Source organism: Drosophila mojavensis, unplaced genomic scaffold, assembly GCF_018153725.1.
Source record: "Drosophila mojavensis isolate 15081-1352.22 unplaced genomic scaffold, ASM1815372v1 contig_49, whole genome shotgun sequence".
Classification (NCBI taxonomy): Eukaryota; Metazoa; Arthropoda; class Insecta; order Diptera; family Drosophilidae; genus Drosophila; species Drosophila mojavensis.
Window position 1 is genome coordinate 187,954 of NW_025318872.1, and position 16,724 is coordinate 204,677.

At 36.8% G+C, this 16,724-nt stretch overlaps 2 protein-coding genes across 2 annotated transcripts; both read right to left on the reverse strand.

Moving 5' to 3' along the window:
• Nucleotides 1-2,621: 2,621 nt before the first annotated feature.
• On the reverse strand, nt 2,622-3,466 carry LOC6577784. The gene is made up of 2 exons (XM_002003685.4): nt 2,948-3,466; nt 2,622-2,883 (listed from the first exon to the last, which is right to left on the reverse strand). The coding sequence occupies exons 1-2, from the start codon at nt 3,365-3,367 to the stop codon at nt 2,749-2,751; spliced, it is 555 nt and encodes a 184-aa protein (XP_002003721.1). The 5' UTR covers nt 3,368-3,466; the 3' UTR covers nt 2,622-2,748.
• An 11,427-nt stretch (nt 3,467-14,893) lies between these two features.
• LOC6577785 lies at nt 14,894-15,412 on the reverse strand. Its single transcript, XM_002003686.4, has 2 exons — nt 15,118-15,412; nt 14,894-15,058 (listed from the first exon to the last, which is right to left on the reverse strand). Exons 1-2 carry the CDS (start codon nt 15,379-15,381, stop codon nt 14,948-14,950), a joined length of 375 nt encoding a protein of 124 aa, XP_002003722.2. The 5' UTR covers nt 15,382-15,412; the 3' UTR covers nt 14,894-14,947.
• Nucleotides 15,413-16,724: the final 1,312 nt, after the last annotated feature.

A 16,724-nucleotide genomic window follows, 5' to 3' on the forward strand; every position in this document is an offset into this window, starting at 1 on the left:
AATGAGATTGGGTCTGGGCTCAGCTAACAGAGAGAAAGAAAAAGAAATGTGAAATATTTGTGCGACAGCTTTGTAGAGTAAGCAAAATGAATTTAATCCCAAATTTAGGCTGCACTTATCCAAACAGCTGAGCTGGATTTAGGCCCAACATAAATATAGCTAAGCAAAGCAAAACAAAGCGAGAAGCCAAAGTGCTTAGAAAGGACAAGTAGAGTAAGAAGAAGAGGAGTTTCCTTAATTTAATGCTTAGCATAGAAATATTTAAGGGACAATTAAATGGGCAGAAAGACATTTTGATCATTGAGTGAATAATGAACAGGAAACGAGCACAGAACTCGCAAGACATAAATGTTTTTCTGTGTAGGAGAGCAAAATTCATGAGGAATAGGAGTTTACAAGTTTTATTCTAAGTACCTGTCTCATATGTCTAAACGAAATAAAGCTTATATGGCAAAGAAGCTTTGTATGTTATAAATTATAAAATAAAAAATATATAAAAATACATGATTTTGCTTTAGAAATTTTATTGGGAGTATAATATCTGTGTTGCATATATAGTATGTACATCAATATTTAGCACTTCGACTTTTAGCGGTATTTAATAATTTTTAGTTACTCAATTTAGCTTGGCTGCTCTTTCTATGCACCGTTAGTAATTCATCATCAAAATGTCTTCCCCATCAACAAGCGCTTTTAAAGCCACAGACGAATACATGATATTAAAGATTAAACTAATCTCAAGCTACAAAATATTTATGCCGGCTCGAGGTTGATTACATTTGTGAAAAGGCAATAAATGCCAATTTATACATACATATACACATGATTCAGATTGTGAATTAAACAATTCCTATATATATTTTTACCCTTTCCTTTGCTCACTTTTAATTTCTCTTCTCTTTCAGCATTTCACCAAAACATAAATATTTGTATTGTAGATTTGTGGATGCCAAAGGCAACTTTGTGCAATCAAGTCTTAACGTGTGTTAAATGTATTAAAGACTAAATAAATCTCTAAATTGCTTTAATTAAAGATTTAAACTCAACTATAAAGATATACGTATTCAAATATATTTATTCCACACTTGCAAACTAATCTAACAGAAATTTCGCAGCTGTCAACTGAATATTTCGGAATGGAAAATTTTGGGCAAACAGGCACTCAGACTATGGGAAACGTAGGCCAACAAAAGAGACATGTGAGCAGAAACTCCATTAAGGCCGCGAATTGCTCTGCTCTGTCTGGGAAGACAAAAGGAAGCCTGCCTACAAAGTTGATGTCAGCTCACAGAACAATGTCAAAAACTTAAAACCAACGAATGCCAAAGTTCCACAATTGGAAAACTGTCAGCGGGCCATGTGTGGAGGCCGCAATACCTAAGAGAACCCCAATCGTAGCGGCTGACAGTGAAGTGAAGCTGGACAGGTAATTGACATTTGATTAGCGCGCTGTCAGCTAATAACTTAACTTGCCTCTACAGTTAATTAGTATTTATTTCGTAGAACACACAAGATATTTTAGCCTCACTTCAAAGCTAACTTGCTGTCGAAAGCCTTCCACTTGGTATTGATTGCTTAAAGCGCTGCCGCTTGCCGGTTTGTTTGTCCTCGCTCTGCTACACAGTGGGCGGGCCACTCATAGCCACAACAACGCCAGCAGCAAAGGATTTCTCTCTGTGGCTTACATTGGGTCACCAGCAAGCAGCCAGCCAGAAAACAGGGAAAATAACACCGAAGAAAAAAAAAAAAAAAAAAAAAAAACGAAATGGAAAGCAATATTTCAAAAACGGAAATGTTTTGCCAGAATCGAATTGAAAGGACCCGACCAGACGGCCATTACTCTTGCCCAAATTGCACTCGCTGCGTATCTTTCAATGGTAACTCGATATTTAATTAAAAGTTGCAATTAGTAATACGATTTTGCTCAGACTCGCTGCATTTTTATGCTAGATCCAACACAAAAAACTATCCATAATCTTAAATACCAAACAAAACGATATAAATGTGTAGAAAATTGAAATTTTATACATTAAAATAAATTTAGAAAACATTTTCTGGAATAAAAAGTTAACAATATTAATTTATATTCCTTTTATCTTATTCGAGTAATATTTAACAAAAGGTTGCAATTAGTAATTTGATTTTATTTCGCATCTTATAAATAGCAAATTTATAAATAGTAGTAAATTTATATATAGATAGTAGTAAGTAACATAAATAGCTGCTTTTATTCTGTGGAATCATTCAAACTAAGCGAGTGCAGTAAATATTCAAGCTCAAACTCTATAAGCCGGAAACAGTGCATATCAATGTCGACACACATATGTGTGAGAGCTACAAATGTTTGTTAGAAAATAATTGTCAGTTAGATTGTTCGTTAATATTTACGAAGTCAACTTCGATTTGCCGGAAATGTGAGCTATGATTAAATAATCAACATGAACTACAACTTGTTCAATCAGAGACCAATCAGAGCCGCAACAGTCCGAAGATGTTGAGTGAACTTGCTGAAGTTAATACAAATATCTTCAAAGTGGAACGTATACTCTATTTTAGTTGGATAGACTATTGCTCTCAGCTTTCCCAGCCGTCTCTCGCTAAATAATGCAAACAGTCGAAAATTTGTCGCTTTAGTTGAAAATTTTAATATGGTATCAATGTCATTTATAATAACTAAAAAATTTCTTTAGCATTTGTTTAAATGTCGCACTTTGTGAAATTGTCAATGTAGTGAAATCAATTATCTACTCATAAATTTGGCAGCAGGTGCATGACGAAAAAGGCGCCATCGCGCGGCACAGCTAACTTGTTCAAGAAGGCGCCGTTGTCCATTGAATCGCAGTAGAGATCGGAAATGCTCTTCGTATTGGTGCTAAGCACTGGCTGTAAAATAGCAAAAGTGAATAGAGTATTTATTTTTCTGCTAGTTCCACTCCTTGTAACTTACAATTGCTGAACTGATATTCGAGAGCGCATTCTGAGGTGGCGGCCCATTGAACGGCTTCACCTTGAACATTTCCATATGGGTTAGTCGCAGCATATATGTCAGAATATAGTTTCGAGCAATCGCTTCGTTCATGTTTGGCGGTCGCGCCTTCAGCTTGCTCATCCACTCGGTGGCTAGACTTTTTTCGGGCACTTCCAGGCTGGTTATTGAGTTCTCCAGGTGCAAAATATCGCGCTCGAATTGCCTATTCAGATTCTTCAACTTGCGTTGATTTTCGCCGCCTTCCTGGCGATATTGACTGACATTGCGATGCATATAATGACCAAGATTTCGGTCTGGCTTCTTCAGGCACGATTTGCCAGTGACTATCATGTCGGCTTCCTTGGGCACATTTCTCTTACTCGATTCGTTGTGCTGCATGACGAATTATACCATATCAAAATTTTCGTGAGAGAAATATAAGCGTTTGTGGCTCTGGCTACTAAGTTCAGCTCTCTGAAAAAGGAAAATTCAATAGTAAAAATCGGATGAGAAATATAGGAGTAAGTCATTGATATTTTAATTTTTTTTTATACAGAAGTAAATGCAAAATGAATATAAAGATGAATGTATACATAAAGAATTATTTTTGAAATATTGTGACGTATTTTCAAAAAACAAAATTCGTACAAAAAATAAATGACTTCAGCACTTGCCATTTAACATTAATTTAGTTTTTAAAATTACTTTTTATTTATTAAAAAAATAAAAAATAAAAAAATAAAAAAAATTAAAAAAATAAATTTGACAATATTTTTCAAAAATCTTTATAAAAAATAAATAACTTTGACGCTTTATATTTTAATGTACTTTAATATTTTTAAAGTTCTTTTTTTTCCGTTATTTTAATAAATGATGTTTTAAAATATTTTTTAAAAATTCTAATTAAAATATAAATACCTTTAATGTTTAAAAATATATATAATAATATGCTTTAAATTATTATTATTTTTTTTTATTTATTGGCAGCCTAAACTTTGCAGAATTTTTTATTTATTTATTTATTTATTTTTTTTTTTTAGTTGAATTGTATTCAGTTGTCGTTAACAATTTATTTGTTTTCGTTAAAAAAAAAAAAAAAAAACATTCACCCTTCTTTCCACACGAGTAGCAATGCCATTTAATGGCTTTTTGGAATGTTGTTTCTATCAAAAACTTGTATTCGCCAACAATTTCTACATTTTCTGTACTCTTCAGCTTAGACATATGAAATTTAGGTTACATAGTTGCCATAGGGAGTAAAGTTTGGGGAAGTCAATGGCACACAGACGCCGCCTGGCATTGATTAAATAAAGGTGAAAGACTCGACAGCTGGGGAAATAATTAAAACTTTATCGGAGCTTTGGACTCTCGGCCACAGACAGGTAATCAAGCAGCAGCTGCTGCAACGCCTGAGCTTGACATTTAAAATGTATTTAAATTTGGCATATATATCAGCATTCAAGGCATGTGTGGGCCCAATTTGATTTGTTTACAACTGAAATAGAATTTTTATAAATTTGCAATAGGCTCGGAGTGTGCTTGACGGCTTGGTCAAGGTAAAAACAACCTGAGAGCCCTTTAAATATTTAATATCCAGCTCGACAGCAACGCACAACAAACAATGAAATCACTGCCTGGGTTGGTGGTTGGGTGTGTGTGTGTGTGGGTGGGTGTGTCAACACAATCAGCATAATAACTGAGGGTCGCATGCCCCAAAGCTGCAATAAAAGTGGATTAAATGCAAACATGTGTGAGATTGTTTGGTTCATTCGGGTTACGGGTTGCGTACCCCAAGATTATAAGAGTCTTCGCAGCCGATATGGCCATTCCCACAACGAATTGATCCCTTGAAAGCCAACGCCAAAGGCCACGCCATTGGCCATGCCAAAGCAAAGGCAAAAGCAAATGCCAAAGCCAAAGCCAAAGCCAAAGTCAATGCCTAATGACTTTGGTTACATGCCAAATTAGGCCACACATGCACACAAACGATATCTCGACTCAACTCAAACTCGAACCATTTGGGTTCGAACTTGAAGTGGGCAATTTTCTATTGTGCTCTGTTGCTTTGACACAAATAAATTTGCCATAGATTGTGCGCAGGCACATTTATTTGCAACATGTCCAGATTAAATGCGATTCAAATTAATTATTTAAAATTAATTTTAAACAAAACAAGACTCTAATAGATCTCACATACTTGAGTGCCTTTGAGGCAACATGCCTCCATCAGTAATCAAAGATAAATATTGCTGTATTGTCTAGTAAGACATTCCCGGGGAAGAACCCAACCAAGGTTGTTCAGGCTAATCAAAGTTTTGTGTTATATTTAACATAGTATTTAAAGTAATTAATACATGTTTAGGGTACACATAATATGAAAGACGTGTTTTTGGTTTGTCGTATTACAATACAACAAGAGGAAATTGTTAATTTTATACATTTAAATACATATACATATTTAAAGCATAAAGCTTAGCTCAGGTAAATACAATTTTCCAAATAAAATATGCCACTAATCTGCATAAATTAAAATATATTTATTGTCCAACACTTATCTCACACAACTTTTATTCAACAACAACTTTCAAATAATTAAATACACCTGGAAACTAATGTAAAGCAATTTAAATGTTAAAGGAATGTGTGCAATTTGCATAGTTGAGGCAAAAACTTTTGTGTGAACAAAGCAGATAAAAATATATCAAATAAAAACTAATTCTAGCACAGCTTCAGGTATGATATATTTTAGTAATTTAACATATTTTATTGAGGCCTTTACTTACTAAAATATATCATACCTGATGCTGTATACGAACCTCAAATCGAAATCGGCTTCAAATGATCGTATGATTATTTAAGAATATTGCATTGCCACATGAATGCTTCCGCCTAAGTAGGAAATAAGCTTTGGGGTTCAATGGCTGCCATTCCATGAAATGGCTCCCGACTGCAGCCACAAACCAGTTACCCAGTTATCTGGCAGCCACTCAAGCAATTATCTATGTTGGTCTGGCTAATTTTGATCTAAAAGCAAATGCAATATTATGTCCAACACGATGTGTTGACTCTGCCGATTTAGTGGCTGTCTGCGCATATGAGCTCATCCGGTTTTCATTATTGCCCAAGCTAATGGCCGACTGCCACAGCACTCGTCGTCGTCGTATTTTGTCATTTGCAACCAGACCAGGCCAGGCCAGGCCATGAAAATCAATGAAGCACAAGAATCACTGAGGCCATATGAAATGAATCGAAACTGCATCTAGAGTTTTATGTTCTCTGCTTCAAGAGTCCACATCAAGCGTCAAATTAATTTCAATAGCATTGCTAGAGCAACACTGCTCTAGTAGCTCGTTCGATTCCCATTCTCATTCCCATTCGCATTCGCATTCGCATTCGCTTTGCGAAAAACTCATAACTGTCATGGTTATTGCCACTGTCTGGCTTATATGTTGCAATACTTTCACTTCAATGAGGCGTACGTTGCACGCCCGATAATATCCACATCCAGCATGCACAAAACAAAAAACAGAAAGCAAACAGTAACTGAAAAATTTACCTCTTCTCTTTTCATTCTTCTCCTCCTTTTTTTTCTTTTTTATACCCTGAACCCATTGAAAATGGGAAATCAGGGTATAATGGTTTTGTGAAAAGTATGTAACAGGCAGAAGGAATCATCGCAGACCCCATAAAGTATATATATTCTTGATCAGGACGACGAGCTTAGTCGATATAGCCCTGTCCGTCTGTCCGTCCGTCCGTCCGTCCGTATGAGCAAAAGGATCTCAGAAGATATAAGAGCTAGAGAGCTGAAATTTGGCATGCATACTCGTGTATACCATAGGCAGTACAAGTTTGCTTTATTTTTTCGATAACTCGTCCGATAACTTTTTTATCGAGAATAATCGAAAATTTGACATTGTTTTTTCAGCCTAATTTGAACACTTTTAGACCTGGAGACTTCAAATTTGCGTTGTATATAAAGTTAATAGATACAAAGATTTTGTAATTTACAGATTTTGGATACCACGCCCCCTTCGCCCCCAATTTGTAAAAAACGCATTTCAAGTACTAGAGACTTGTGCTTTGGAATGTAGACATATTTTAACCATATGATTACGCTCTGAAAGTTTCATTACGATCGTATGTCTACAAAAGAAATTATTCAACAAATAAATTCTCATAATATTGCCCACATTGCAGCGCAGCCCAAGCGCAGTCGCTGCTAACTCGCAGTCAGCAGAGCGCGTGCTTATAAGTGCATGTGTATGTATGTGTACATAGAAGAAGCGCAAAATGATTAGAATATCAGCTTGGAGGGTTCAGGGTATCTCCTAGTCGAGCAGTCTCGACTGGAGCCTTCTTACTTGTTTATATTTGACCATTTATCAGCCAGTGTCAAGTCGCTGAATGGGCGTTTTGTTGAGCTGAACGCTCAACACAATTTTCTTGGGCATGAATGTCATTCTCTGGTGAAACAGTATAGATGGAATGCATGTAGGCAAGTGTGCTCATATATGGGAAGAGACTAACTGTGAAATAGTCAGCCTATGGAAAAAAATAGAAGAGTATACATATGTAACTATAATTTTGTACTTTTAGAGAAGAGAGAATATGTATGTCTGCAATATAGGGCTCTGAACATTCAACGGACTTATCTGGCGACCCTACAAAGCTGCCCATATTCGGCGGATCCATATAAAATATACAATTTGATTTGATTTATATATATGGACATCAATTTTTATACCCTGAACCCATTGAAAATGGGAAATCAGGGTATAATGGTTTTGTGAAAAGTATGTAACAGGCAGAAGGAATCATCGCAGACCCCATAAAGTATATATATTCTTGATCAGGACGACGAGCTGAGTCGATATAGCCCTGTCCGTCTGTCCGTCCGTCCGTATGAGCAAAAGGATCTCAGAAGTTATAAGAGCTAGAGAGCTGAAATTTGGCATGCATACTCGTGTATATCATAGGCAGTACGAGTTTGCTTTATTTTTCGATAACTCATCCGATAACTTTTTTATCGAGAATAATCGAAAAATCGACATTGTTTTTTTCAGCCTAATTTGAACACTTTTCAACCAGGAGACTTCAAATTTGCGTTGTATATAGAGTTAATAGACACAAAGATTTTGTAATTTACAGATTTTGGATACCACGCCCCCTTCGCCACCAATTTGTAAAAAACGCATTTCAAGTACTAGAGACTTGTGCTTTAGAATGTACACACATTTCAACTATATGAACACATTCTGAAAGTTTCATAAAGATACTCTTACTACAAGAGAAATTATTCAACTAATAAATTCTCATAATATTGCCCACATTGCAGCGCAGCCCAAGCGTAGCCGCTGCTTACTGCGCAGTTAGCAGAGCGCGTGCTTATAAGTGCATGTGTATGTATGTGTGCATAGAAGAAGTGCAGAATGATTAGAATATCAGCTTGGAGGGTTCAGGGTATCTCCCAGTCGAGCAGTCTCGACTGGAGCCTTCTTACTTGTTGAATATGATTTCTGTACGTCTCTATCTGCCCCTCTCTGTCAAGAGATATAGGGTTGCCAGATAAACAATCCATTATCAGATCTAGAAAGTATCCGAATTTTATCAAGGAAATTCAAGAATTACTCCAGTTTACCGATTTCAATGAAAACGGATTATCAATCAATTACGTTGAGAGTCTAACAAGTGGAAATACCAAAATAACTAACAACCACATCCAGGGTATCGTCGCCATGAGCACAGCTACAATTTAAGCTGGCACAGGCAAATGGTTTGCGTAGCAACTGGTCATTGCTTAGGATAGGCACTCAGCTCACCTTAATGAGAAATGCAAAAGTTTGGGATTCGCTTTGAAGTGGTGAATCCCTAAAAATCACAGTTTAATTGCCAATGAACATTTTGGGGGCTTCTCATTAGAGCGCCTCGTCTAATTAGGCCACCACGATTGCCTCGTCAACTAATTACATGTGAGCAACAATGGGAAGTTATACGAAACACAGCAAATGGGGGAAGTTCTTTGTAGTATGATCCCTATGATGGTCACATAATAACTAGCGTGTGTGCCGCTAGTGCCAAGGTAATTACACTAAATAGGACAAATACCTGATCGATTTGCATTTGTAAATGGAATCCGTATGCATTTAAATCACACAGCCAGATGATAATTAACTGTCTAATTGCATGTCGAGCATGTCAGCTGGAGACAGCCTTCTGGTCTAATGAGCAGCATTATTATTATCAGTTCAATAATTAGCACAATAATCTGTTGCATCTACCGAATGGAATGTGGCATTAGCTATCCACTGCGGCGATAATATCTGAGATTAATGCGAATACCATGCTGATTATTGACCTCGGCCAGAACCTTATGTGGTAATTAGTACCGAGCATTGCATTAAATTCGCGTTTATTTTACTTGATTGAGTCGCGCTCCATAAGGACAATAATGTGTTTAATTATCGAGCCGGCGGACAGACATTTGCTATAGTGTCAATAAAATTTACTGCGTTTGCATTAATGCAAATTTATTTAATTTATTACTGCGCAAAATACAATTTTGTGCACTTAATTTACGCATTACACGAGCTGTTATTTCATAGAAAATTAATTACATTATGTAAACTATTTGCACTTAATGAAAATTGTTGAAATTTTCAACGGGATTTTTGTTGTTGTTTTATATATGTATATTTAAAGTACTCTCTTCACCCATCTAATTACGCTTACTCTCCAACTGATATACGTTCTTATAAATCGAATTAAACTTCCATTGCAATTAAAGTTCAGCTGTAACAATAACAGAACAGCAGTCCAAATTAACCTCAAGGAGGGGAATTTAATAAAGCAGCGAAAGAGAGAGAGGGGGAGAGAATGGGAGAGAGAGATAGTCAAATTATAGAGCGCGCATTCACATTGCAATTCGCCATGTCGCCTCGTCGCATTTCAATTGAATTAATTAAATTTTTAAATGTCCTCTTTTGTCGGCTTACTCCTTGCTCCTTGCTGCTTGCTCTGTGAATGTCTCTTACATGCAAATTTATTGGGAGTTCGTCGTTCGCACACGTCGCGCTTAAAAAGAATTTTCCTCTTTACAATTTGCAATTGGCATTAATTTGCGCGACAACAAAAAATCGGCTAACGAAGAGGCAATCTATATAAAAATAATTCTCAAATTAAAACACAGATCAAATGAATTTAATTGTAGTTTTCATGCTCCACACAGCCAATGTGAAAAAATTAAATAAATGCAATGAAATGCAAATAAGAGTCAAAAAGCAGATTTTCACAAAAAACAGTTTGAATAAAAATATATAATTTTTTTTATAATATTTTTAATTCATGTTTTTTTGCAGAGCTAAATTCAGGCCAATTTTTTCTGGTATATTCATATATTCATGTATTTTCTATATATTCACTCTGTTATAAGGTAAAACAAACTTGGCTAATTAGGTAAGTCTCCAAGCTTTTAGGCCAAGACAAACTTTACAAGATTTTACTACTAGAGCGAAATGCATTCGTGCTTGACGAACATTTTCTTAGTCAATAAATGTTGCTTGACTGCTTTTAGAAACTTTACCCTGAGTCTAACTCTTTTGAAGTCTTATTAAAAATGCTTTTGATACATTTTAATTTGATATATCATTCTTAAAGGCAACTAGAAATAAAATGCGACTTGCATAAAGCTGGCCAAAGAAATTTGTAGTTGCAGCTGCCAGTCGAAGTTTCCATTTTGGTAAAACTAATCCTTGGGCTAATTATAAAAACTTTCCTTTTGCCATTTAATTTTGCAGCAAAAGCTCATTAAAACGAGCCAAAATGGTTGAACTTTAGCGCAAACTTTTACACCTACTGATGTGCACTTGGTCTAGACCCTGACAAATGCCACGTGACTTGAGCCGCACGAGGAGGCGACAGCAGCTGGCAAAGGTTTTCGGCAGTCCGACAACTAAAGTTTTCCAGTTTGATGTCTTTCACAGGCCACAGCTGGCGGCAATTGTGCATTTATTTATTTCTTTCTTTTTCACATAAATTTAGAGGCCAGCTATAAAATTATGCGAATGTGTAAGGCGACATCAGCAGCAGCAGCAGCAGCAGCAGCGGCAGCTAAAGGCGGCTTTTGAATTCTGAACAACTATGTTATAAAAGTGAATTCATCAAAATTCAATTACTTGATGCGTTCGCCCATAAAAATGTGCAGCATTCTTTTTGGCACTGAAACTTGAGCATTTCCATTGCTTCGACTCTTCTTTCTCTTTTTTAAGGCTGCAGCAGGTGACAGCGCGAGCAGCAGTCAAGAGATGCCAGCTTTACGACTTTTGCTGCTTGTCAGGGCCTCTTGAGTTGGCCATTTAGAGCGCTGATGTTTGACACTATGTTACTTCACTGAACTCCATCTAGTGGCGCACAAGTTGACCAACTCTTAATTCATAGCACGTCCTAGACGGCACGTGACCGTGCGGTTGTTGGTCAGCCATTTTATTGTGGCCTTGTCGCACTCGAGTGCCAACAAAACACGAAATTTATACACCAATGACATTTGGGAATATTTCGGGAGAGAACTTTAAAAAAGTCGCGGAAATGAGAACTTCAATTGGTTGGCAAACAATTCCAAATGAAACAAATATGTACATATATATGTATATTTGTATGTGTGTATGTGTGGAATGCTGCAAACGTTTGCTTGGTTTCAACTTTAAAAAATGTTTTTATAAAATATTTACTGTAAATATATTGTTATTTATGATTGAAATTGAAAGAATATGTATATAAGTATGTATATGACTAATTGAAGCTTTAATCATAAATATGTTAAGCATGAAAATAATGTAAATTATTTATTATAAATTTTAGATTAAACACTGAAATTCCAAACACTCCAAACTTATATATATAATATTCAAACAACGTCCAGGTGGATATATTTCAAGCAGTAAATATAAATTATTTATTATAAATATTAGATTAAACACTGAAATTTCTTAACCCACTTAATTACTATACATAATATTCATATAGGTTCAAGATGCACATAATACAATTTTAATTTTAAGTTAACTTTTTAATTTTAAGTTAAGATATTATAGATCAAAAATCTACAATGAATACATTTATTTATATGTTGCTCTTCAAACACAATACTTTATATAGTCCTTCATATTTAATTCTGTGTGAATTTAGTTGAATAATGATAAAGACAACAAAGAAGAAGTTTACATAGACTTTATGCCTCATCTGTGGAATATAATCATTATAAGTCCGCCAGCTTTCGTTATCAACCACAATATATACCTTTGTTTCCTTCTGTGGTTGCATTATGCTGATTGTATTACCCCAACGAATGCATGTAACTTAAAATACATATATATATGTATATGCAGATATCACTTGCTGTTGGAGATTCCTTCACCTTCACACAAATCAAAGCCGAAAATAGTTCTACTTGCCACATACATCTGTTGCTCTGCAATGAAATGCAATTTTGTGAAATTATTGTGGTAAAAGGAGAGTGAGGCTGAGGGTTTCTCCTAAATGCACATAAATACTCATCTATTTTGACTAGCCAGTAAAGAATGTGGATAATTTGAAACATTGCAGTCTGAATCTTATCAAATATGCAAAAACTGATGAATTTCTTGTGCATATTATGGCTGATATGTGATGCTTTGCTCATGGGCTAGCAGCAGCAGGCCGGGTAAGAGTTTTTCATCACACACATTAGGAATTATGTGAACCACTTTGGTATGCACAGCTTGACTGGCGCTTGCCGCCTTGCAGTAGATCTTCTTTGGCTGTCGATAGTTGGCATGTGCTCCGGAAATTGCTAGCAACTGCAACAGCCATTGCAAGATTCATTAATTTATTGGAAAACTCGTCATAGCATAGCATGGCGCTGGCTGGCAGCTATGGCTGCTGTTGCTGGTGTTGGTGTTGGTGTTGGTGCTCGAGCCGAAATACCGCACAAAATTCAAACTGGAGAACACAATCAGCAAATGTTTCCCTCTAGCCATTAGCATTAATATTTCAATGAATGGGATTGCGCTAGGTCCGGGTGCGGCTGAACCGAGCTGAATTCTGCAACTTTTGAGCTGCGCCACGGGCTGCCGAGCGGCGTAACAAGAGAAAATTCAGTACTTGTCAGCTGGTGCCAGATTTACGTGTTGTTATTGTGGCAACACTGCTGCGGGAGTGCAACAAAGAGCACTGAAAAAAGAGGGAAAGCAACAACAACAACAGCAACAACAACTAACTCGAAGCGCTCATTTTTCGCTCTCATAAACAAGTTTTTCACACTGAACCCCAAACCCCAAGCAATGCCAAACTGGGGGCTGCTTTATAAATCTACATGGAAAATCAGGCAAGCAAGCCAAAGGCAAGGCAATGGCAAAGGCTGGGCACGACGGGTGAGAATTGTCGACTTCGGACCCAAATGCAACTTATTGTTGCTGTAATTGTTGTTCTACTAGTTGTGCATGTTGAAAGTTTTACTGAATTTATTATGATTTGCTGTACTCGCTGCTGTGTATAAATTATTGTTATTAATTTATAAAGCTGTTGCCCGAACTGGCACAATTGAAATACGACTGACTGACTGACTGAGTGTGTGTGTTTGTGTGTGTGTGTTATGTTAGCCCACTCATCTCCCACTCATCTCCCACGGCAGCAGCTGCTTCACAATTTTCATGTACGCCATCCACACTTCAACTTATGCGGCTATTATATATGCATTTTCTGCTGCGACCTGCCTTGATTAGCATTCGCACAGCTGCTTGGCCCATTGCGTCCATTTGACTGGGCAGTCAGTGTGTCCCTGCTGGCCATAAAACTTGATTTGCACACCATTTTCGCTTGCCAAATGAAGAAGAGCAGCAACGTCGCCTCCCACAGCCAATAGTGGAGCTTCTGAGCAGCACGTGGCGTATACTTAATATTTAGTTCATATTACTCCGCCAACATTTCGTATGTTGTAGTTGTAGTTATACATTGAGTTTCATTTGGGAAAAAAAAAAATATTCATGTTTTGTTGTTGTTTAGTTTCAGTTCTCTTTTCAACTTTTTTTTCAATTTCACACTTCGCTGCAGTTGGCATGTGTTTAGCATAATGCAGCTGATTTGTAACGGAAATCACAACATTTAGAATGCGCTGATAGCACAACGGCTGAACAGAATACAACTGAAATAGAACTAGCAACGTATGAGTGTGCTCTAGTCTGGGCTGCCCGACTAGCAGATACCCTGAGCTCTACGATGGGCTGTTATTCACGCATCTTTAATACATGCATACAAAAGTACCACCGTTCCTCACTTATAGTAGAAGTTTACTGCCTAAACTTTCACAATATTCATTCTAAATTAACTTCTTTGATTCAATTTTAGAGCGAGATAACAACAACGTACTATTTACATTATGTGAAACCTATTATTATTGGTGCGAAAGGAGGAAAATAATCAGTATTATTCACTATCGTAGCCCCAAGTTAATTTAGTGATTTTATTTTTTTATTTTCGGTATTCAAACTAGTAAAAATAAAAAAATAAAAAATAAATAAATAAAAAAAAAAAATATAAATAAAAATACAAAAAATTTAAAAAATCTATTTTTTTAATAATAAAGATGGGATAACAGAAAACAGAAGAGATACTGTGTTTGATATACAAGGGTATTCATTTAAGACTTATAATATCAACCTTATGTTGGTTATGAGAAACGGGCGGATCGACGAACCTTACCAGACCAACTGAGCTCAAAGGCCTCATCGGGAATATAGATATACTTAATAGAGTCTTTCACGCATTCTTTTACCTGTTACATACACAATCACAAGTCCATTATACCCTGAAATCAGCTTGTCAGGCTATATCAGCTGTATTTAATAAATTATTATATATTTAATTTATATATTATTTACAACAAAGAAAGACTTTTTTCAAATTATTTTATTTATTTTAAAATATCTATAATAATATATTACCATTTTATACACACTTGTTCGACGATCGTTGGCAGAGCGTAGAGCAGCAATCCAACTTTCTGAAGCAGTAGCTGCCCTTCTTATGACACTTTTTCGCAAACGACTCGAGCTTCATCTAGGGAGTGTATACATAGCTTAAGTGTGGTTTATTTTTTAAAATCAGTTTCCGTATACCTTTTTCAGTACCATCTCCATACGCACTGATGACGTCTCAATGAACTCGGAAAGTCCCACATGCTCCACAACATCTTCAACTGTATGTTCAATGAACGGGACTTTCTCAACTTCGGGCAGCTTGATCACATGAACCGGTTCGAGACCCTCTTTCAATGTGCTCGTATACTGAGCGGGCACATGATATGGCTTGTACTTCTTGCCATCCACTGGCATATTTAACAAGCCCAATGACAGGAATACAGCGCTGACAGTGAAATACATTTTGTCCTAATGATTTTTAGAATAATAATGTCAATTCAGTGAATTCTGCGGCTTTTATACTGCCTGAGCTGGAGCCACGATAAGTAAACATATGCAGCTCGAGCTGGCAACGAAAATGCTTTACAGCTGATTAGGCAGCTCAAGAAACAATTGTGGAATGCTGGGGCGTGGCAAGAAAGTATGATATCAGTAAGCATTCAATAAATTATGATATCAAGAAAATAATTTCAAATATCAAGCTCCAACAATGAGAATAACAATAATAATATTCATATCCCCAATGCATTGTTAATTGTTTAGCACAATGGAAACTTGTGAAAACTTGAGGGACAAAGCGAAAGCGCCATTTTCGTATCGTATTTCGTATCGCTGACAACGCACGTGGCAAAGCCAAGCCCCACGTCAAGAGGTACTTCACATAAAAGCGAAAATTCAGCTGGCTCTCGGTTTGCCGACAAACGTCTGATATTTGTCAACTCATCATGAGCTCTGCTCGTGCGCCAGATGACACTCGCTGCGGTAATTGAAAAAATGTTTTAAAAGCCAACCGTGCGCCCCGAGAGCTCTGACTTTGTGCAAAGAGTATATGGAATTAATAAACGTGAATATTCACACATCCTGTCATCCGTGCTAATTAAACCGCACTGAAGCGCTCTTTGAGTACATATTGCGCTGGCAAAAATATGCTTAAATGTCAACGCACACCTCTTAATTAATTAAAGGTGATGGAAACGTTTGTAAGGACATGCCACAGTATCACGCTTAAAGGACATAATGTCCTTAAGATGCTGCTATGGCACGTCATACAATAAAAATCTGTGCACACGCATAAAGTTGAGCAAAGAGCGTAGCTCTGGTCAAAATGAAAGGGTCAACAGTGTGATTTTGTGTAAGCATCTTAGCCAGCTCCATTTGGAATTCTAGCGCGGATGAAACTACAAGCACAGCTTACTTAGCGCCCGAAACTCGACTGCAACATGATATGTTGACATATCAGAGTGCTGTCTCTGTTCATGTATATGTGCGCATACAATGATGTATGTATATATGTTATCTGCGTAATTCAATAGCTAACTCAAGCAAACGCTATGATGCGTTAAGCTTGCTGAGCAGCAGCATCGCTGAGAGGCATCAGTCCAGCAACCACTCCCCCCGCCGGTCCATCACGCCTGCCAGCCAGTCCATCAAACATCTTTCAACGTCGCTCGCCACTCGCTGTCTCTCTCATACCGGATTAAGCAATTGCATTTGGATTAGACACAGCGCCATGATATGCTACCACCATAGACATATCAATTATACATTCAATGTCTAAGCATTTGCCGTCCAGGGATTAAGCCTTA